The sequence below is a fragment of the Nanorana parkeri genome, unplaced genomic scaffold, assembly GCF_000935625.1.
Source record: "Nanorana parkeri isolate BGI_ZX_2015 unplaced genomic scaffold, ASM93562v1 scaffold262, whole genome shotgun sequence".
NCBI lineage: Eukaryota > Metazoa > Chordata > Amphibia > Anura > Dicroglossidae > Nanorana > Nanorana parkeri.
Genome location: NW_017306530.1, coordinates 987,557 through 1,010,515, shown reverse-complemented (window position 1 = coordinate 1,010,515; position 22,959 = coordinate 987,557). Strand labels below are relative to the sequence as shown.

Sequence of the window (22,959 nt, the reverse complement as noted above, 5' to 3'; positions counted from 1 at the left end):
TTTTGCCATTTTATGTTGGTAAATATTTCAAATATTGTGCACCACGCCTATACGCTCAGATTGTTAGGACAAGCCTAAGGGTCGGTGCACACCTAGGCGTTCTGTGACTGCACGGAGTCGCCCATCACAGAGGATCGCATTGTTGGTTCCATTATTTAATAATGGCACCCCAGTCGTGCCAGGCAGATCGTGCGGTTTCTATGCATCCGCACACACGATCACACTAAAACAGCCGCATGTCATGTATCTTCCTGCGATTGCAGTGTGCATGTCACCCCATTGTCTGCAATCGTGCAGGACCGTGTGATCTCAGATTTGCGCCGGGCCTAAAGCATTCAAAGTTAAAGGAGAACTATGAGGTGAGTGATTTTCACTCAACCTCATAGTTCGAGCCTGCGTGCGACAATGAAACTGTCACAGGTCGGCTCAATAGATCGGGAAGTGAGCAAACACATACCGGCCCTCGCTCACTTCTCGATCATGTCACTGCAGAGAGCTGTGACTGTCACTCATGGCTCCCTGCAGGGATTCCTCCCCTGTCTGATCCTCCAGCGCTGACTGGTGGAACGGGCGGGTAAAGCTGGCTCTGCCTCTAGATAGGCAGAGCCAGCTGCCACTCACGCAGCTTGATGGATCCCTACAGTAATGTCGGGATCTGTCTTGGCTGCTGCGGTCTCACGATATACTGAGCTTTGGGGACGCAGCTGGGTGGATGTCGATGTCGGGATCCGCTGCGGCGTCTCAGTATACCGCGAGCTGCAGCTCACGATATACTGAGCTTTGGGTCACGGGAGGACTCTAGTTTATGTCCTTCCGTGACCCTTCAGAACTATGGGGAAAACGCCTCAGATCTAAGGGACACAATGCACGTCACAATCTGACTGGGCACTCCATGTACCATCAACTTTTCATTTACAAAAGCAATGTAATATGAGCATCTCTCTACTCAATCTGCATCCCATCAGGAAGGCCCTAGCATTAAATAGCTTTTAGAGCTAATGGAAATCATGTGATCAGATTGTACAGTGTATGGTGAGATTTAATTGACACTAAACTCAGATGTTAAATCTTAAAATACATTTAAGTGCCTTAACTAATAACAAAACTATCTTATTTGTGTATTGGCTGTTGATCCTCAAATCATCTCTGAATTTGTTCTGACACTGTCCTCCTGGAGGGTGGCTACTTCTGTTTCCCATGTTTCTGTGTGTTGGAAAGTAGCCACCACTCCAAGCTCACTCCTGTGATGGATTATAATCTCACTTTTAGTTTACCCATTTGTATTGAAGTTGTAGTCCATCACAAGAGGGAGCTTGGAGCGGTGTCTACATTACAACACACATGGGGAACAAAAAGTAGCCACCCTCCAGAAGGAAGGACAGTGTCAGCACCAATTCAAAGATGATTTGAGGATCTACAGCTGAGTGATACACAAATAAGATACTTGAATGCATTTTTAAGATATAACTCCTGAGTTTAGTGCCACTTTAGAGGAAATTGTACGATCAGATTGTATGGCCGGTTTATGGGTCACCATACACATTATAATCTGACCATCATTCGTACAATACATTTTAGATCTTCTAAAACTATATCTAATCTATCCAGTCATGTTTTGTATCCAGTGAGCAATGTCCTTGCACTACATCGTAGTGAACAGGAACTGATATTCAAATGTTGTCAGTTCTTGTTCTGATGGCTAAAATGCATTGCTTGTTGAGGCTCACTTATAGCAGAAATCCGAGCAGAAATGTTCTTGACCCTTACAAAGGGGTTACCCCCAGACTGCAGGGATTAACTGCTCGTTTGTGTCTAGGTGTAAAAAAGTTATACTCGCCTCATCATTAGTCAGCTGGCATCTACTCTACTCTGCTCCCTCCTGCCTGTCTCCTCCTCCGCTACAGCAATGGTATGTCCCTTAGTGTCCTCATATCCCATACACTGTCTATAATTGTGATAACTAGAGGATCCTTAGACCACTGCAGTGGAGGGGTAGTGGGGTTCAGCTGAGTACCTTTATTTCCCCCCCCCCCCCCCCCACACAAATGAGCACTTAACCCTTGCTGTGCAGGGGTAGCCTCACTACAAGGTTTAAAAGACCTTTCTGTTTTAAGCCATAGAATAGAACAATCAATTTCGGAAATGAGCACAGAGACTCGTATGAAAAACCACATTGGAATTTTTTTTGTTTAAGGGAACATTTTCCAATTGTATTTTTTTTTTTTTTTGTAATTACCATTGAAAGTGATTACCCATTAAGTATTAGAAACAAACTTTTTCTTTTCTAAATTGAAATTCTACTTGTCTTAGGTTGTTAGCTGGTCTGAAGGGCAATGTGTACAGCAAATATTGCTGCTGCTGCCAGCAGTTTGCGCCGCATTTTACAATATAAAGAGACAATTCAAGACGAGGTTAGGAGGGCCCTGCTCTTGAGAGCTTACAATCTAAAAGGGAGAGCTAATGTTGCTTTGTTGATAGTTGTAGTCAGTTTAAGTATGGGTTTATAATACACACATGGGCTTCTTTCACATGGGGGGCCCGATTGGGCCTGCCTGTCAGTTTTTTAGACGGACCCCATTTGCCCAATGCAAGTCTACGGGCAGTGTCCGTTTTACACCAGGTTACCTCCGGCTTTGTCCAGCAAAACAGACGGAACAGTGTTCTGTTTCAGATGGCCGAATCGGGGGTAATCTGATGTCAATGGACACGTGTCTGTTTACATCAGATTCCTCATAGACAGACATGGGGTCCAGCAGTTTTAATTTTTTTTTTCCTCCATCACAAGATGGAAAAAAAATTGTACAAACATGGATGCGACAGCGTTGGCATCCGATCCGTACCGCTGTTATTAGGAGATGATCTGTGCACGGATTCTCTCCAGATCAGCGCATGTGGAAGGGGTCTTAGTGATCATGGATCTTGGTAAAGCCAGGTCTGTATTTGAATTAACAATGTCCCTCGTTTTCACAGTTGGAGTGTCTGGTCCAGCTGGTTGGGGCAGGTTGCTCTGTTAATGCCAGCACAACTCAGTTTGCTCAAACACCAGCACACATTGCTGCTTTCGGAGGACATCCTCACTGCCTGATGTGGCTTATTCAAGCAGGTGCTAATGTAAATAAACAGGTAAAACAATATGCAGTTTTTAGAACGTAAAGTTTGCCTATTTATTACAATTACAGATTTGGAAATCTACTTCAGGTATGAAAATGTATGCTTTGAAAACCGTAATAATAATACGTGCTATTGTTGCTTGCGTATAAGGTCCATGAACATGGGGCAACGTTTTAAATTCTAGCTCCACTCAAAACCAATAAAGAACTTAAAGGAGAACTATGGGGAAAAACACTGACCCCATAGTTCTCCTTTTAATAAAGATCTGTGTTCCTCTCTAACAGAAAAATCCTATCAAAGCTGCTGTGCTATAGCGAATTCCACCTCCTAAAAATTAAAAGGAATAACTTACAAACACCCTATAATCCCCTAATACTACAAATAATTCATGTAAAAATATCTACATCAATAAAATGATCAATTCATTTAAAATGGACCTTTTTGTATTAGTGTTCCACCTTGTTTGAGTTTAGTGAAAGCCCAGAAAAGGGGACTGCAGAAGCATGTGGTGTGGAGCACTTTTGGAAGAATTTACACACTAAGCACTTTCACGATCTGTTTGGGAATTTTTTACATATTTATCTATTCAAAACTAATTGTTTTGTGTAGTTGTTGGAAAGTGGAATTACAGACAGTCTTCTTATGTTTGCCAAGAGATGTTTCCAGTTTTTAACCACCACAGCCTATACCCAATGTGACATAATGAAAGGGGAAATCATCAAGGGGAGAAATGTTTACCCTCTGTCTTCCATATGTGGAAACCAAGCTGCAGTTCAGACCTGGTCTGTGTAATTTGGGTCAAGTTTTGTCTCGCCTGCGATTAGTTCTCCAGGTGACATAAAAGGGGAGGACTGGCGCAATATGGTTGCTCTGGCCTGGGTCTCAGAAAGCCATTTGACATTTATTTTTGATCTTGCAGCCCATTAATAAAATTGACTGTAAAGTCAGAATTTAAAGAATTTTGCTGCCTGGACTACCATTTATTTCTCAGGGAAGGTGATCCCCATTTGAGCTAGACCCCACTTCAGTTAATGTACTTTCTCTCTGATTCAAAAACACCAATGCAAGGCCAATGATCAGTTCCTCAGATCTGAAAACAAAATATATATTTTTTTTTTTGCAGTTAAGATTTCTCCTTATTTCCGGTCTCTGTGGCCAAGTCAATCTCTGCAGTAGGAACAGAGAGGAATTAAAAAAAAAAACATCTCAAGTGGTTCTTAGATTTTCCCACTCCACCCAACAATATTTCTCGGAAACATTTCCCTGGCATTTTATAGCTTGAGTGGCTCTGATCTGCTGCTTTATTCCTTGACATCCTTGGTTTCCTGCTCATAACGCACTACGTGCTCCTATATTGATGGCTTTTCTCTTTAAAATGTCATGCAATTATTTATACTTCATGCCTTCCACTGTTTTATTTTGGTTTGAGAATCAAGTCTGCCTTCTACGATGGTGACAATCAGTGATATTGTGATCCATGGCCTTCGTGGCTAGTATTTATGCACTAGATCAGTGGTGGCGAACCTTGGCACTCCAGCTGTGCCAAAACTACAAATCCCAACATGCATCTGCCTCGGGGAGTTATGTATGTGGCTGTCAGAGCCTTTCAATGCCTCATGGGACTTGTAGTTCCAAAACAACTGGAGTGCCAAGGTTCGCCACCACTGCACTAGATCCTCAGGAAGTGTAGCGAGGGGCTGCCCGTACTGAGCGATGGAAACAATCTGATGCTGTCAGTTTAGGCTGTGTGCTCCAGCCTGCACTGCTAACCATCTCTGCACTCCTCCCACATTGATGGGACATGAGGACGGGAAGGCTGGAACTGAGCACATGAAGCTACAACACTAGATTGTTTCTGTCTCCGTACTAGCAGCTGTTCTCTACAATTGCTGATTTTCTGGCCAAACACTAACCTTCAATGAGAAGTATTTCTAACGATCACTGTTTTTTTAAGTTACTGTTGTGTTTTACTTTGTGATTTTTGATGTGACGCAGCATTTTTAAATATCTACTCTTGCATATTTTGTGCTGTTTTTACATATACAGATTTGTAAATGAACTAGTAGAGGCAACTTTGTATTTTGACTCCACCTCATAGACTTTTATTGTGAGAACAGTGAAGCACAGCCAGTGTTTAGCTATGCAAAGCAGGATACTGAAGTAGATCATCCAGCTAAGCTCTAAAATGACGTGGAAAGCTGGATTGTTAGATTTATGAGAAATACAGTTCATGAACATACTTAATAAAAACAATGAGTGCAGTTTTGCATTAAAAACAAAATATTCTGTAACTAGTATGGATACCTGAATTTGTCTTACTTGCAGAACAGATTTTCAAACCATTTGGTGGAGGCTTTAAAGCTTCTATTCTGTAGAGGAGTAAAATCTAGTGCCTGTTTTTTACAAGCCAACATCTTAATTTTTATTTCCTTGTGGGCTTTCTCTTTTAGAAAAAGCTTTGCCATTCCACTGTCCTCACAAGCAATGAACATAATCGGCTATCGGATTTTAATTCATAATGACCAACCTCTTTAAACTGTCCACCCTGCTGTTTAGATTGTAAGTCATGAAGTTCATCTGGTGATCTTCACCTCCTGTTTTGTTTCTGTGCTGCATCAACCTCATTGACTTAGAAGATTGAAACAGGAGCGAGCAGTAAAGTTAGGAGACCAGTATATGATCTGTATAGAGCAACATTTAAAATTCTAAGCAGGGGAGGTACTATATAAATATAAAATTTGTATACATCCTCCACCAAAACCCTCAAACTAAATATGATGTAATAGTTCAGATTGAGGTTTTTTTTTTCTGATGGTTATTATTGCACCTTTTTATGTTCTTGCCATTTTTATAGTTCAGTATATCCACATCCTTGCTTTTGACCTCCTTTGATTTGTTTTCCAGGACTATGTAGGTGAGACTCCTGTACACAAAGCAGCAAGGGCTGGTAGTATGGACTGCCTTAAGGCCCTTGTATCCAGCGGAGCGCAAATAGAGTATGTGCTTTTTTGTTTTTCTATTCTGCATTGCATACAATAGCCACAAATTACACATACATTTTGTAACGCCTACAATTGAGTGGACTCATGTTGGCATTTCTTTAATCTAAACAACCTATACATGCACACTAAATATATAATGCATGATGCTTCTAACATTAACTTTACAAAGCACACATAGTCTTGTATATCCAAGCAGTTATCAATAACATGTTGCTGTATTATAATAATTGTATTATGTATGATCGGTTCACATTTTGTTTAACCATTTTTGTTTTAAAGGTTCCGAGAATATTTCCTCTTTTCATACAACTTGTAAACAAAACTTATAAATTGAGAGTCATGTTTTTTTTCTTCTTAATGCTGCAAAACATACAAATGAAAACAAAGGGGTAACATTATTCTTTTTGTTTTGTAACTTTTTTCTAAATGGTCTTGCCTTAAAGTACAACTAAAGGCTCCTGTATGACAGTCTAAATAAGCACTAAATTCAGTGTGATGCACAAGACTAATAAAGTGAACAGAAAAAACTTGCTTTATCTTCCCTGACTGAGCCAAATGTTTGTGTCTCAGATGCTCCCTGCCCAAGACACTCCAGTGGGACGGTTTTTAGGAACAGAGACAGTGCTTTCAATCTAGAAAGTAGTGGGGGGGCTGGGAGTGGCCAGGTGCTGATTGAGAAGCTACAGGCTTTTGAACCAACCGTAATGATGCTGCTATGCCCCCTACAGCCTTCATGATAGTGGCAATCCCACTTTGAATTCAGGAGCAATTGAGTATCAATGCCACACCATCACAGGAATCTCCATTAGTTGGTCTTCACTGACTGGATCAACAAGTATTTGTGGGACTTTGCAGGGGGGCTAAGAGAGAACTGTAAATGCAGATAGACTTATAATAAAGTGCTGCAGGATATGTGTGTATATATATCTAGATAGATATTTTAAATGAGAGGCCATAGTTCTACAATAAATTACCTAAGAGCTCTGCTTAGCCATATACCTCTGACCAAGTTTTCCATATTAAAGTAGACCTATTAACATTTTTTGTTCTGGTAAATAAGTGCAGCATAAAAGTCCTAAAGAATGCATTTGTCATCGAATCCAAGTACATAGGGTTTAGTGCTTTAAGGTTAGTGGCTAATACAATGGAAAACAAGCCTTTGTGACAAAGTGGTCTTCTGCATCTAGAGCCACTGGTTTATAGCACAAATAAAGCCATACATATAGCTGTCCAAACACCATGAGTCATTGTTGATGCAACGGTGCTAGGCAAACAGCCAGAAGCACAGAGCCAGACCTTCATCTTGCATACAGCTATTTTCTATTGCCAAAAATGTAGAGCCATTTTTTCCTCCAACTTGACTGGCTTGTTAGCACTTGTCAGTTAAAAATGAGCAATATGGCTTTGCAGGGTACGATCTGGTTGTGGCAAGGGACAAAATTTAAAGATCCCACCACTAACTACTGTTAAGTACCGCACTGCCTTGTTAAAACAAAAGCTGTTGGTCATCCCTTCCAAGTAATAAGGCATTTAATGTTTTTCCATGTTTTGTTTTTTTTAAATAATGGCTCCCTGCAAATTAAAATTGAAAAATGAATAATGTGGAATTACAGTATGGCATTAGTAGCAATTATTATTTTTTCCAACCGAGAGGTATTCATTTTTATTAACCGTGTATAGGCCCCTCCTCTGCAAATAAATTGCATCCCATTATGTAGGTAATGGAAAGTGGTCAAGTAGTGATTGATGGGTAACTACAGTTGCATAGAAAGTTGAGGAAATAAGCATTTTTTGCCATGAAATAAGGACACTATTTTCCCCTTTTAAGGGTTGCCGTTAAAAGTAATGTAAAATAATTTGTTGAACTTGCATAAACTGGCAAAAGTCCCAGTTTTGTAATATGCCAGAGGTAGTTCAGCATTATTTGAGATAAATCTGGCTTTTTGTCTGTAAAAGATTGAAGCATTTAATTTTAAGCTAATGCAAGAGACTGCATGTGCCTTCCTTATGTTCTCCTTATACATTTGAGTGCCCCATCTTTTGAATGGCTTAGAATGAGGCTTTATAAACCAAGACAGCATGGTAACTCACACACTCCTTGTGTGAAGCCTAATGGATCTGGCTGCACTGAATTTTCTGGACTTGGATTAAGATAAAGTGAGCAGATTTTTTTAAGTTTGGCAGTTTGCAGTGTTTCCTGTATCATGTTAAAATGTATTTCCACATTTGCAGTCAAATTTGAGAAAACCCCACTATATGCAAGTTCTGTGTTCCCATTCACACAGCATACTGAATAATGATTTAAGAAAAATATTTCTTACCTTTTTTAGATGTTTTGCAGCAGGCAACATGGCTGAATCCCCTGCAGGTTTTGTAAGTTTGCCCACTTACAAAGAAATGAAAGGTCCATAATTTTTATCATAGGTGTATTTTAAATGATAGAGACAGAATATCAACCAAAATACCAGAAAAAAACATATGATACAAATGTTCTAAATGGAGCTGCAGTTCAGTGAGTAGAATACGTATTTTATCAACCCTACCAACCAACAATAATTCTGGCTCCCACAGACTGGCTATGTGGTACACAGATAGTCCTGTCAATTTAAGAAGGTGCTCCTAGCGACAACTCGTTATGTATATAAAAGACATCTGTCCACAGAATCTCTTCTTCCATTCAAACCTCACCACCATGGACAAGACCAAAGAGCTGTCAAATGACGTTGGGGACAAGATTGTGGACCTGCACAAGGCTGGAATTGGCTACAAGACTATCAGCAAGAAGCTTGGTGAGAAGGAAACAACTGTTGAAGCAATTATCCAATTAAATTTCGCCTCATGGGGTAAAGATGATCATGAGAAAAGTGAGGGATCAGCGCAGAACTACATGGGAGGAGCTTGTGAATGATCTCAAGGCAGTTGGGACAACAGTCAGCAAACAAACCATTGGTAACCCAATACACAGCCATGGATTGAGATCCTGCAGCGCCCGCAAGGTCCCCCTCCTCAAGAAGGCACATGTAAAAACCCATCTGAAGTTTGCCAATGAACATCTAAATGATTCAGAGAAGGATTGGGATAAAGTGCTGCTGTCAGACGAGACCAAAATTGAGCTCTTTGGCATTACCTCGACTCGCTGTGTTTGGAGGAAAAAAAATGCTGACTATGACCCTAAGAAAACCATCCCTACAGTCAAGCAGGGAGGTGGAAACATTATGCTTTGGGGCTGTTTCTCTGCTAAAGGTACAGGCTGACTTTGCCACCTTTTAGGGGCCATGTATTGTAAAATCTTGGATGAGAACCTCCCTCAGCTAGAACACTGAAGATGGGTCGTGGATGGGTCTTTCAGCATGGCAATGACCCAAAACATACTGCCAAGGCAACAAAGCAGTGGCTCAAGAAGAAGCACATCAAGGTCATGGAGTGGCCTAGCCAGTCTCCAGACCTTAATCCTATAGAACATTTATTGAGATAGCTGATACTTCGAGTTGCCAAGCGACAGCCAAGTAACCTTAAGGATTTAGAGAAGACCTGTAAAGAAGAGTGGACCAAAATCTCCCCTGAGATGTGTGCAAACCAACTACAAGAAACGGCTTACCCCTGTGCTTGCCAACAAGGGTTTCTTATTTTACTCACTGAACTGCAACTCAATTTATAACATTTGTATCATATGTTTTTTCTGGATCTTTGGTTGATATTCTGTCTATCATTTAAAATGCACCTATGATCAAAATTATAGACCTTTTCATTTCCTTGTAAGTGGGCAAACTTACAAATTCTGCAGGGGATCAAATAATAATTTTCCACACTGAGTTATTTTTATTGTTCTAAAATATCGGAGAGCTAGTTATAACATAAAGATTCCACTTTTGCTCATATTTTAAGGTATTTTATTACCTTTTCTTTATGCCATAGTGCTATATTCTTGGATGTCCCATTTAGCCCGGGTTTTTGTGCCACAGCCCACGTTGCCTAAGATTGAAATGTCTAAGATCCTCTTCTATAGTTTGTAATGACAATTGTTTAGCTCTTTTAATTAAATGTTTTGACGAACATTAGGTGATCATCCTAAACCAGACAGCTAAACGTTCTTTGTGCATGTAATGGTTTATGATCATTTGCAGGCAGTGGTATCAATGCAGCCTGTGCGCACACTCGTAATTGTATAATCATAACGAACATGAAGCAGAGGAAAGTGATCTCCTATTACCTCATCTGTACAGAGGTGTTTTGGTTCTGGTTTTATGACTTATTTTTTTCCCAAACCTGTTCCGTTATGACACATTGTTTAAGGAAATCCAAAACCCTATTTCCTAAATGCATCCACATGACTGACTTTGAGAGCCATGGGGCCTCATTAACAAGGAAGTATTCCCTCACGGAAAGGGTTGTTTTTTCAGATTGAATTTGAATTATATTATTATAAAGCAGTAATCTCCTAAATCCTGTATTGCTACTTTCCGCGCTTAATCCAGACAGCCCCTGTAATAGTTGCTGATCATTTTAGTCTATGCAGGCATAGTGCAAATTTGTAATATCTATTGTTGCATCTGATGAAGGTGCCTGCTTAAGCATTGCTCTTATCAGTCGGGCTGCTGGGCTTAGGCTAGTTAGATTTTATTTTTTCCCCCCAGATATTATTCTTTTTTTTATGCTGATTTTAGAGTGTGGGGAGGGGCGGGTAACCATTGTCTACATGCTGCTGCTTCAATGTTTTCTGTTCTTGTCCTTTTAGGTGAAATGCCTGTTCGTAAATGTGCAATAATCATCCATACTAATGTTTTTATTTTAATAGAAATAATCTGTTTTGTTCTTAAATTGGTGTTGACATCAACCCAGGCTATTATAAATGCCAGCTTTGGTCCATCTGTTCTTTTTTTAAAACACCATTTTTTATTAAACCTAGTATCTATGTATTTTGTGCTTATGATGTTAACAAATTTTGTCCTTACTCTAATCAATTGTATTGTTTCCATTAAAGCGCCTTTACTGGTGTGAATTACGTTGTCACTTCCGTTTGCCAGGGCTATAGTACATTAAGCATTTGTCTTAAAAAAACAAAAACCAGCTTAAGTTAGTTTAATTGAATTAAAGATTGTCCTTTCCTTTTAGTTTGAATATTACTACATTTGCAAGTTACTGCTATCTTCCCATGTTCAGTGATTTAATAGGGAATCCACAGGTATGCAGTTTTATAGAAATGTAATGACAGTTGTGTGTTTTTGCAGCATTGGTTATAGAATTAAAACATGAGTTTTTTTGTTTTGTTTTTTTGAATCTGTTTAACTGTCAAACTACACAAACAGTTCTCATATATATTTTACTCTGCTAATGGATTATTCTATTGCAGTTACTACTTGTTTTTTGTTGCCATACTCTGCTCATTCCCTTTTTAGAGATCATGTAAACATAGCTGATAGACACTTCTGGAGCCAACAACCCTGTAATAAAGGGTTCTTAAAATGAACTTTTACACTGGTCAGTTGACTTTAAATATATATATATATATATATATATATATGACATGGGCTCCAGCACACTTTTTGTGGGTGTATTTAGATGTAACTGAAAAGTTATGTTGGCTGCAAATATGTGATCCCTTACATGATCATTTACCTGTTTATTTTTCTGTAATTTGCCATGTCCCTCTTTAAAATAATTAGACATATTTTAAAAACTGTAAAAACTACACATGTCAATGTTTTACAGCTACGTAATTCGAATTGACTTGATTTTTTCAAGTAATCCTAGAAAGGGGAGCATCCCAAATAGAAACTGCTGAAACTGCCACAGGTGCTTCTCCGAAAACCTTACAGTTGTGGCAATGAGTGTTCAGTATCGCTTCCTTTCTGCACACAAGGCATACTGTTGAGGTATTTGTTGCGGTGATTGGTTTTAATGCTAATTTAGGAATTCAGTTATAGAAGTTTTAGATTTGCATGCATTGTTACCCTAATATAAAGACTCTGCCATACTTTTAACTAACAATAGCTGAGAGGAGACTAGTTAATGTTTATTGTGCCAGGAGTAGGATGTGACATTTAACAAGTTAAATTGTCTGGTGGCATTGTAATATTTCATTTTGTAAAGGTTTAATATTTGATAAAGCCATGTCTTAAATCTGATTCTACAGTCTTTACATTTTTAGATTTTGCTTTATTTTAACTGTAATTGTTTTTTTTTGTTTGCAATGTAATTTTTTTATATGAGCACATTCTGGGGAATGCTCCTATGAGAAGTTAGTTCCCTCACTCTGTAATCCTACTGGCTTCATTCCTTTTTAGCATGTCCACCCACAAGTCAATTTATCTTTAATCCTCCCCCCCCCCCCAATCCATTTTAAATCTGTCATTTTTGGCACTGTTATCTTATTCCCATCCAGCTTCTGAAAGTTCAAGGTATTGTTCCTTTTTATTCAGTTGCTGTTTAAGAATGCAGTACAACTTTTAGACATCTCATACTTTTTACATTTAGTAACCTTTAAACTTAATGGGGTTGCTAATAACAGCAGTTTTCCATTCTATACTGGGCACTAAAGAGACTTGCATGTCAGATTGCACTTTACAGCTTCTTCCTTTTGACCTTAAATGGGGTGATCGGGTATAATCTCTGTTTGTTTGATTTTGCAGGGCTGCATCTTTTTTTAGTGTCCAGAATTATGGCAAATATAAAGGTGATAGTCAAGCACCTTGGATATGTTATCTTTACTTACAAGGTAGAAGCTTACTATTATGTGAAGCTGTCCTATATAGCAGCACATGCATGAAATTCTGCATCTTTTTTTAGGATGCAGTCACATATGTAGGACTTGGTCTACCTACCCAGTGCTTGGGTTCATCCGGCATTGTATTGTAAATACCATAAAACTTGCCAAACCTTTTATAAGGTCTGTAACCTGTTTTCACTTCCCAAGAGTTTCAAAAATGTTGCTAAAAAGCAAATGGGAATCATGATATGCTTAACCCAAGATTTCCCCAAATGAAAACTGAGCAATCAAGGCCAGACATATTAAACTGTTAATCTGAATGCTTCAGAAAGTATTACTGTAATGCTTGAAAAGGCAGGTTGCATAGAATTACTGACAAGAGGCTGCAGTCTTGCCCAGTCTCCCCCTGAAAGCATAGGCTTGCTCAACCTGGTTGTAAAGTATTATAGGGCAATTAGATAAAATCAATATTAGGGTGGCGTTTTGGCACATTTCCTAGGTAACATTGGCAACTCACTGAGTTTGACTGGTGGCTAGAGATATATATTTTTTTATTTTTCAATAACTTTTACCTTGTGACATTAGGTTGAAAATGTTTGCAAGTAAATGTGTAATATATTTACTAGATTGCTTATTACTCAGTAGCTTCTGTTTAAAGTGAACTTGCATAGAAGCTGAGGCAAACACAAATCGCTTCTCTGATTCCTTGTTCTTATGGCTCTTATTCACATTTCTGGTTTTTCATACAATGTACACTATATTGCCAAAAGTATTGGGACGCCTGGCTTTACATGCACATGAACTTTAATGGCATCCCAGTCATAGTCCGTAGGGTTAAATATTGAGTTGGCTCACCCTTTGCAGCTATAACAGCTTCAACTCTTCTGGGAAGGCTGTCCACAAGGTTTAAGAGTGTGTCTATGGGAGTGTTTGACCATTCTTCCAGAAGCGCATTTATGAGGTCAGGTACTGATGTTGGGTGAGAAGGCCTGGCTCGCAGTCTCTGCTCTAATTCATCCCAAAGGTGTTCTGTTGAGGTCAGGACTCTGTGCAGGCCAGTCAAGTTTCTCCACCCCAAACTCGCTCATCCATGTCTTTATGGACCTAGCTTTGTGCACTGGTGCGCAGTCATGTTGGAATAGGAAGGGGCCATCCCCAAACTGTTCTCACATAGTTGGGAGTATGAAATTGTCCAAAATGTCTTGGTATGCTGATGCCTTAAGAGTTCCCTTCACTGGAACTAAGGGGCCAAGCACAACCCCTGAAAAACAGCCCCACACCATAATCCCCCCCTCCCCCCAAACTTTACGCATGGTACAATGCAGTCAAGCAAGTACCCTTGTCCTGGCAACCGCCAAACCCAGACACGTCCATCAGATTGCCAGACAGAAGCGTGATTCGTCACTCCAGAGAACCCGTCTCTAATTCTCTTAAGTCCAGTGGCGGGGTGCTTTACACCACTCGGACGCTTTGCATTGCACTTGGTGATGTAAGGCATGGATGCAGCTGCTCGGCCATGGAAACCCGTTCCATGAAGCGCTCTACGCACTGTTGTGCCAATCTGAATGCTACATGAAGTTTGGAGGTCTGTAGCTATTGACTCTGGAGACAGTTGGCGACTTCTGTGCACTTGAGCATGAGCTGACCCTGCTCTGTTATTTTATGTGGCCTACCACTTTGTGGCTGAGTTACTGTTCCCAGTTGTTTCCACTTTGTTATAATACCACTAACAGTTGACCGTGGTATATTTAGTAGCAAGGAAATTTCACGGATGGACTTATTGCACAGGTACTTATCAAGCGTGGTACCTATCACGAGCTCCTGAGAGCGACCAATTCTTTCACAAATGTTTGTAGAAGCAGTCTGCATGCCTAGGTGCGTGATTTTATACACCTGTGGCCATGGAGGTGATTGGAAAACCTAAATCCAATGATTTGGAAGGGTGTCCCAATACTTTTGGCAATATAGTGTATTTTTAAATGGAGACCTAGTGCTTAAACACCTTTTACAAAGTGCAAAGATGGCTACATTAGAGGAGTCATGCATCAGTAGCATCTGTTAAAATCTGTCTTCCCAGATCAATAAAGACCTGTTCCTTTTTTCAGAGGTTGGGGATCTGAGGCTGCTTTCCTTAAATTTAAAGGAGTATTCCTTACCATGTTATGATGAATGGTATACATTAACTGGAAGTATTAAGTACACTAGGTGCTTTCTGATAATAATTTTTTTCCCCCAATTTTACTTGCATAGCAAGTAAAGCTAAAAAAGGGCCAAGATCCCTATATGTTAGAAAATAAATTCTTGTTCTGGTTAGGTAAAGCTAAATGGTTGTATCATCACCAAGCTCTCAAATAGCTTTTTGGACAAAAATAATATATACATTTTGTGTTCTTTCAACTGGACATAGTGGACGGTTACTAGAGTCTTCTAGGGACTTCATAGAGCCATGTATATTGCCACAGATGATGTATTGGTATATACCCCTTGCTTTGTCTGTGGTTCCATCTACTACATGATTCTCCACTGCCAGTCAGGAAGTTTAATAGATTCAGGTCAGCAGTAGTGAAGCTCCTAGCCTTTGCCCATATTGCCAGTCTGTAAAAAAAGTGGGCCAATGACTTACCACGGCCAAAAAGGGCAACTGTAGTTAAGGCATAAGGCTTAATTTTATAACGGCTGGTAATGCTTACATGGGAGACCCGTCTATAACTTTTCATTGAATGAATGTTTTTAAATCGCATACCTTGTTTTATGTTTAGAATACTGTTTTTTTTTCCTGTCAAAATCGTGATTTCACATTTTGATTCACTAGAAATTGAACAGAATATGCCAACGTATGCTGTTCTTTCTCTTCTTGGTTTGACTTGCTCTTTGGCAGCTTTTGCTGTATTTTATTTGTACCCTTTGATATTTGGAGTTAATATATAAATATCAACATTGCTATTCTTGCATTCTGATCACTCTAATGTAAGTTGACACAATATACCAGTCTCCATCCTCTTGATGTAATTTCATAGTTGGAAATGTTCAGCCAGTGGGTTTTGCACCTTTTGTGGAACTAACTAGGACAAATTCCCCTTATCTACTTTTTTGAGAATCATTTTAGAGTAACCAGCTTAGACCTGAAAATGCCACAGACAATCTATAAATGTGTAAAGCATTATCATTTTTTTCTTTTTATCATTTATTTTTAAGTTGTTGACAGAGTATTGTAGTTTGACTCGTTGCTTTGAAGTTCACTGTAAAATTAGGAACTTCAAGCGTCCTACAGATATATTTTAGGAAGTATTAATAGGTGATCAGAGGCAGATATTTTTAGTCACGTGCAATGTATACGTTTTCTGTGAAAGATTTAGAAATGTTGCTCAGAGTATTTGTTTTATAAAACAAGCAACACCCTTTACTGCTAGGAAGGCCTCCATACATACAGTAAAAGGCCTCTCTGGGAGCAAAGACGATTGTAGAAACTGTACAGTAAATTTGAATGAATGCTTAGCCTTCAGATAGTTAGAGAACTGGGGGCTTTCACCTCACAATATGGTGTATCTAATTCAGTTCTTTGTTACACAGCTTTAAGAATGCCAGTGGCTTGACAGCGGCTGACCTTGCGCACTCCCAGGGCTTTACAGAGTGTGCTCAATTCCTTCTTAACCTCCAGAACAGTCAACTCAACGGTTTCTATTGCACTAGCTCCTTAAATGGAGTTCAACCAAATCCAGTTAATCACCATAATGGAGGAATAAACAATCGTAAAAGGTCATTCCATGATTTGGAGGCATCTGTTGTAAAGAAGCTGAGAACTGAAGGTGAGCAGTATGTTTGTACGCTATACCTGACTTTTCTTACACAAAACTGTTGTAATTCCATGATATGTGGTAAAGGCAGTGTCGAGTTTGAATTGCCCCTCTTTTACCCAAGGGTTTCCTTTTAATAGGTGTAAAGATGACAGAATTTCATACTCTCTAAGCCATACTGACAACATTTGGTTTCTATTAGTGCACCTCCATACAACTCTTTTAGTTATGGCCACCGTCATGTCTGCACAGTAGTACACTTTTTGGTGGACTTATGTAAAGTGACTTGTCCATTTTTGTGCCAAAGAAGGTTAGTTTTGGTCTTCGATTTAGGGATTTCTTTTCTACGTGTTCATTTTAGACTACCCTTTGGCTTCAAATAAGCATCAGTTCTGAAGCTGGCCTTGCTAGCTCTCAAAATACCTGAGCAGTGCCTCCATCCAATCAGATTGTTCAGGTATTTTGAAAGCCAGCGGGGACGGCTAGCAAGATACTGATGCTTGGCCCAGTAGGAGATTCCTCCATCCACACACTTTAGCGTAGATGGAGGAATCTTTTGCATTTTTTTTTCCATCTGACCATAGAAAATCTGCAGATAATCTAGCGGTGTATGGCCAGCTTTACACTTGCACACAGTTGGGGATTTTGTAGGATTAGTCAGGTGTATGATTAACCAATTATACCAAGCAGGTGCTAATCACCAATTTCATATGTAGGTTAAAACAGTCATTAACAGAAACAGCTGTGTAGGAAGCCTGAAACTTGGTGAAGAACAGACAAACTCTGCTACTAAGGTGAGGTTGTGGAAGACGGTTTCATGTCACCGGTCATACACCATGGCAAGACTAAACACACCAACAAGACCCAAGATAGTTAAACTGCATCAGCAAGGTATCTCCTAGGCAAAGATTCCAAGGCAGACTAGGGGGGTTTCAAGATGTGAAGAAGTACAAAGAAATGGGCAACGTTGAAGACCATAGACTCAGTGGTCGGCCAAGGAAACTTAATGCAGCAGATGAAAAACACATCATACTTACTTCCCTTTGACATAAGATGTCCAGCAGTGCTATCAGCACTGAACTGGCAGAAACCAGTAGGACCCAGGTACACCTCTCTACTGCCTGGAGGAAGTCTGGCCAGAAGTGGTCTTCATTGCAGACAAAAAGCCATACCTCAAATGTGTAAACGAGGCTAAGCGACTCAACTATGCATGAAAACATAGGAACTGGGGTGCAGAAAATTAGCAGCAGGTGCTCTGGAGTCAAAATTTGAAATATTTGGCTGTAGCAGGAGGCAGATTGTTCGCTGGAGAGTGTTACAGTAATAAGTGTCTGCAGGCAAAGTGAAGCATGGTGAAGGTTCCATGCAAGTCTCGGGCTGCATTTCTGCAAATGGAGATTTGATCAAGATAAATGGTGTCCTCAATGCTGAGAAATACAAGCAGATACTTATCCATCATGCCATACCATCAGGGAGGCGTGTAATTGGCCCCAAATTGATTCTGCAGCAGGACAACAATCCCAAACATACAGCCTGTGTCATTTAAGAACTATCTTCAGCATATTTGTGTCTGGAATTACATGAAGACAGGAGGAGGCAGCCTACACCCAAAGAAGATCTTGTGGTTAGTTCTCCAAGATGTTTGGAACAACCTAACGGCCGAGTCCTTAAACTGTGTGCAAGTGTACCTCGAAGATCTGATGCTGCTTTTGGAGGCAAAGGGTGCTCGCACCAAATATTTTTTATTTGGATTTTTCTTCTGTTAATTTACTTTCCTTTTTTGTTTTAAGTAATAAAAATAAACTTTTTTTTTTTTTTTCTGAACATTCTTTATAGCATTTTCACACCTGCCTGAAACGTGCACAGTACTGTAAACAAAAATTCTACTAAATACAGTATACCACTGGTTTTTGTTTGTTTTGTTTCCCTCAATAATAAATTCAACTGCAAAGCATAGGCATGGTCGTTGAGTTTATCTTGATTAGTATTGGTTTTAAAGCTACCCAAAAAAGTTTGAGTTCTTCATGACAATTGTGTTTAAGGAGAACTATGGGGTTAGGGCTTTTCCCCATAGTTCTCCTAAGGGTAACGGGAGGACACACACTAGCGTCCTCCCGTCAACCTAAGCTCCATATACCATGAGCTATATTACTGTCGAGATCCACCCAGCTGCGGGAGCGCCAGTATGTGTTCGCTCACTTCCTGATCTATTGAGCTGACCTGTGACGGTTTCATTGTCACAGGTCGGCTAGAACTACGAGGCCGTGTGATTTTTCGCTCGCCTTATAGTTCTCCTTAAAGTATAAGGCTTGACCAAAAGGTACAAGTGCACCTTCATTTTAGAACATTCCTAACAAGGGTCCATTTCTTTAAAAAAAAAAAAATATTTTCAGTGGGAAAGGTTTTGAATATTTTTCTCTCAGGAAGATGCCTACAGCAATATAAACCTCGCAGAAGTTCCCACTACTACAAGGAATGTGTGGCCTTTCTTTTCTTTTGCGGCCTCATTCCTAATAAGACTATTTAATCCCTACCTGTCACCAGGATGGGAAGGGAGGGGAACTTTCTGTCTTGGGACACAGACATCAATAAAAACTTGACAGGCATTTCAGCAGTTCTGAGCAAGTAAGTTTGGCCTTTTAATTAGGATATAAATATCACCATATAAAACGTACTGCTGCACAGAGAAAATCAAGTTGTAGTATACTGTTTTATGTATGGTTTGTGTTTTTCTTGTCTTTCTTTTAGTGAATAGCTTCGGTACAGAGTACATGACTGGAGGGATGGAGGATGAAGAGAGCATGCATGTAGAAAATCACTCTGAGATATCAGGTGGGATTGGGCAGTTTTCTGACAGATGCTGCAACACACAGATGATTGAAGATCTGAAACCTCAGGAGAGCACATCTAATAGACCATCAGATGCTGATAATTTTACAGTATCTGCAACACAAACCCCCTTTCGTTGCATCAGTCAGTATGCTTACTTTTAAGTGATCTCCAGTATTTTTCTAAAATGTGAAAATCCAATTTAAAAATCATTTTGCCATTTGTTTAGTGGGCCTTAACTTTAGCTTGGATATTTATTTTTTCTGATAAACTGCTGCTTTTTAACTAATCCTGTAACTTTCAGTTCTTAAGTTAACTTGCTTTTACTGGCATTAAAGTCTGAACTTGTTTTGGCTTTAAGAACCATTAAACGATATGTGGTAAAAGCCTGGATGTATTTCTCCAAGGTAAAGCCAGCAGTTGCATCATTCTCAGTGAACTGGCACAAAGCTAGATGTATTTTTTACTGTATGTGGTGGAGGTTTTTTAAACCTGGTATAATGCACACATTTGGTCAGTTAGTGTTTCCATGCTCTCTACTGGACTCTGGACACTATTGCACATCTAAGAAGCATGCAGATAATAAGGAATTAGAAATAATCTTGCACTAGTCTGCTTTAATAATAGGCATGCATTTTGCACAGCTCTATTGAAGCACCATGACATACCAATAAAAATGTGCTGCAGTGCTTAATTAAAGGCGCATCTGCACTTTTTCATAGTCCCACAAATTCCTGTTTATCTTGCCAATGAAGTCTACCTAATGCAGCTTCCTGTGATAGGGTGGTAACAATGCTTCACTGCACCTTAATTCAGGCAGACTTGCCACTGTCATGTAGGCTGTCCCTGCTTGTAGTAAAGTGGGAGAAGATGTTGCAGTGTCGGCATTGTCAGTGCTGATTCACAAGTTACCAGACCACACAATGTCCTGCCCCCTGCTTTCTAGGTTGACAGCACTGCCTCCGATGCTGAACCCCCTCCCCCCCACTTTGAGCTGCAGTGTCTGGGAGGGAGGGGGCATGTGAGGCACAAATTGATTTTGCTCTAATAGGGAAGGTAATGGAAGTTGTTTGCTTTCAGGCTTGTGCTTCACATAGTCACTGGATTTGGGACTTGTTTAAACTGTCAGAGTAGACTGTAAGCCAAGTTCTCTGTGGCCAAGTACAATTTTTTTGTTTAGACATAATTTCAATTAAAAGAACACATGTATGTATTTTCCTGTTCATACAACTTATTTGAGTTTGTGTTAAGAGTGCACTTTTAGTGTTGCCCTTAGTGTATCCCTGTGTTAGTCCAAGCACTTCACTGTGTGAACAAGTAGACTAGTGGTTTGTGATAATGTATCACTTGTTTCCCACAAAATAAATGTATTTTAATCCTTTTACTGCCACACAGTACTACTATGTAGGTGAAAGTAACAGCCTGTAAACAAACTCCGTCACAGTAGCAGCTGTGAGTTTGTTTACGGTTTAGAACAGGCTATATTGTAGAAGCGATCTGGCAATCATACGGCTGCCTAATCGCTTCTATGGTGCTTTTTTCTTTGGCCTCCCATCTAGGTACCCAAGCTCACTTGCTTCTCCTGGTTATTGTACAGTACAGATACTTTTCCAGCTCCAAAGCTAGACTAGAGAAAAGTTCAAAAGTAAGGAGGCAGCTGTCATTTTAAGGAGCTCTTGGGATTTGTGTGTATGTAATGTGTGTGTGTGTGTGTGTGTGTGTGTGTGCGTATATATTGTTATTAAAATAGAGATATAGATATATTATATAATATTTATTGCACCTATACCATTTTTTTTCTTCAAGTACTGATACTTGTCCAAGTACTGATTATATTTTTGTTTAGTGTCGTGACCGTTTAAAAACAATACAGACTAATGATTTCAGGACAGTGGTGGCGCACCAGAGCCCGGCCCCAGCTGCAACCTCTGTAACCCTGGAAGGTCTCGTGGAAATGCCAAGTATCAGCACTGGTGTCTGAACATCCCTACTCAGAACTATAAAATCCCAACTGGTGATCGAGGATGCTGTTCCCTTGATCAAAGTTGAGTACAGGAGGTGCATCAAGAGTCTATAAGACCCTTGATGTCTCCATAAAAAGAATCTCTCACTCAAATGTGCTTTTCTCATCAGCCTCCCTGTGATAGCAATAACATTAAGGGGGGGCGGTATTGTAGGTTGTTGCTGTGTTAAGGGCACATGCAGTTTTGTGCCTTGACAGTTGGTATCTATTTATTTGACACTGTCTTTATCTTATACATTTTACAGAAAATGTGGAGTTTGTATTGTTTGTGTGCACTAAAAGTGCATTTTTACTGAGAAATTTTGTTCAAAACTGAGGAAATATTGTGTGACACAATTGCAACTGCCACTATTTCTTTCTACAGAGTCTCGGATTTCAGAAAATAAATATTTTGGATGTTTTAAGTAATCTTCAAGCATAAAATGTGTATCATGTATGCAATCAATGAAAATAAATGTCCAGCAAGGAAAATGTTGAAATCCTGATTACTGCAGGCAACAGTTTTTTTTTTTTTTTTTTTTCTTCCATTGTTTTTTTAACCCCTTAGTGGCGGGAGGTGTACACTGTGTGTCCCCCTCACGAAGTGCCCTAATGATGAAATTTCATTAATGAAATAAGCAGTTTCAGACACCCGATCGCTTTCAGTGATCAGGTGTCTGACAGTGATAGGAGTGCAGTGTGTACACTTCCTACCACTATTAGGCAGCCATGCACATCGGGATTAGCAAATCCGATGTGTACTGGCATTTTGCTGAATTCGTCAGCATAGAGGCATTCAGCAAAAGCCGACAGATGCCTTTTTTAGGCTTCCGATCATTGTGGCAACCAGCCACAATGACATCTGATCCTGCCATGCTGCAGTGCATATCAGGGTCACTAAGATTAATGTTGGCTTTCCCTCAGTTTGGGGCAGCTTAATCATAACCAAAAGTTAATTGAAATGATCAAGCAGTCACATCCATTCAGAATTAATTATTATTGTATTTTATATAGTCATCTGGTCAGGAGTCAAACCAGGGACCCCCAGTGCTACAAAGCGGAAGTGCTAACCACTACGCCACAGTGCTGCCCAATGACTGCTTGATATAATTGACAAGCCGATGTTTGCAAACACGGGCTTGTCATGTCCCCCCTTCTCTCCCTGTCAGGTAATGTGTGGAAAAAAATTAAAATTAATAAACATGGTGTGTGTGTATCATTATAAAAATGACCCCCACAATGCAATAAATCTGTTTTTCACCCTAAGGTTTTGTTGTTGTTAATTTAACCCCTCATGACGGTGATGTTCAAAGTATGTCCCTGTCACGAACTGTGACGTTTAGTAACACTTCCTGACAGTGACATTGTATGCCACCTGGTGACCACTATTGTCTTTTTTGAGAAAAAAAATAAATTACATTTATTTTTCAGTTTTAATTTCTGAAATCCTAGGCATGTGAGGTGTTTCTAAATAAAGGACATATATTTAAATGTCTGTGAAAGAATCGCAAAAGT

General features: G+C 39.7%; 1 protein-coding gene across 3 annotated transcripts in view; it reads left to right on the top strand.

The window, feature by feature from the left end:
- ANKRD10 (ankyrin repeat domain 10) overlaps nucleotides 1-22,959 on the top strand; it is a 28,375-nt gene that overhangs the window by 1,841 nt on the left and 3,575 nt on the right. Inside the window, exons 2-5 of one of the 3 annotated variants that reach the window (XM_018557022.1) lie at nucleotides 2,971-3,123; nucleotides 6,016-6,107; nucleotides 16,390-16,625; nucleotides 19,362-19,586. In XM_018557022.1, coding sequence (XP_018412524.1) covers nucleotides 2,971-3,123; nucleotides 6,016-6,107; nucleotides 16,390-16,625; nucleotides 19,362-19,586 — 706 coding nt within the window. The remainder of the gene's footprint in view (nucleotides 1-2,970; nucleotides 3,124-6,015; nucleotides 6,108-16,389; nucleotides 16,626-19,361; nucleotides 19,587-22,959) is intronic. The other 2 variants (XM_018557023.1, XM_018557024.1) reach the window with 2 other exon arrangements.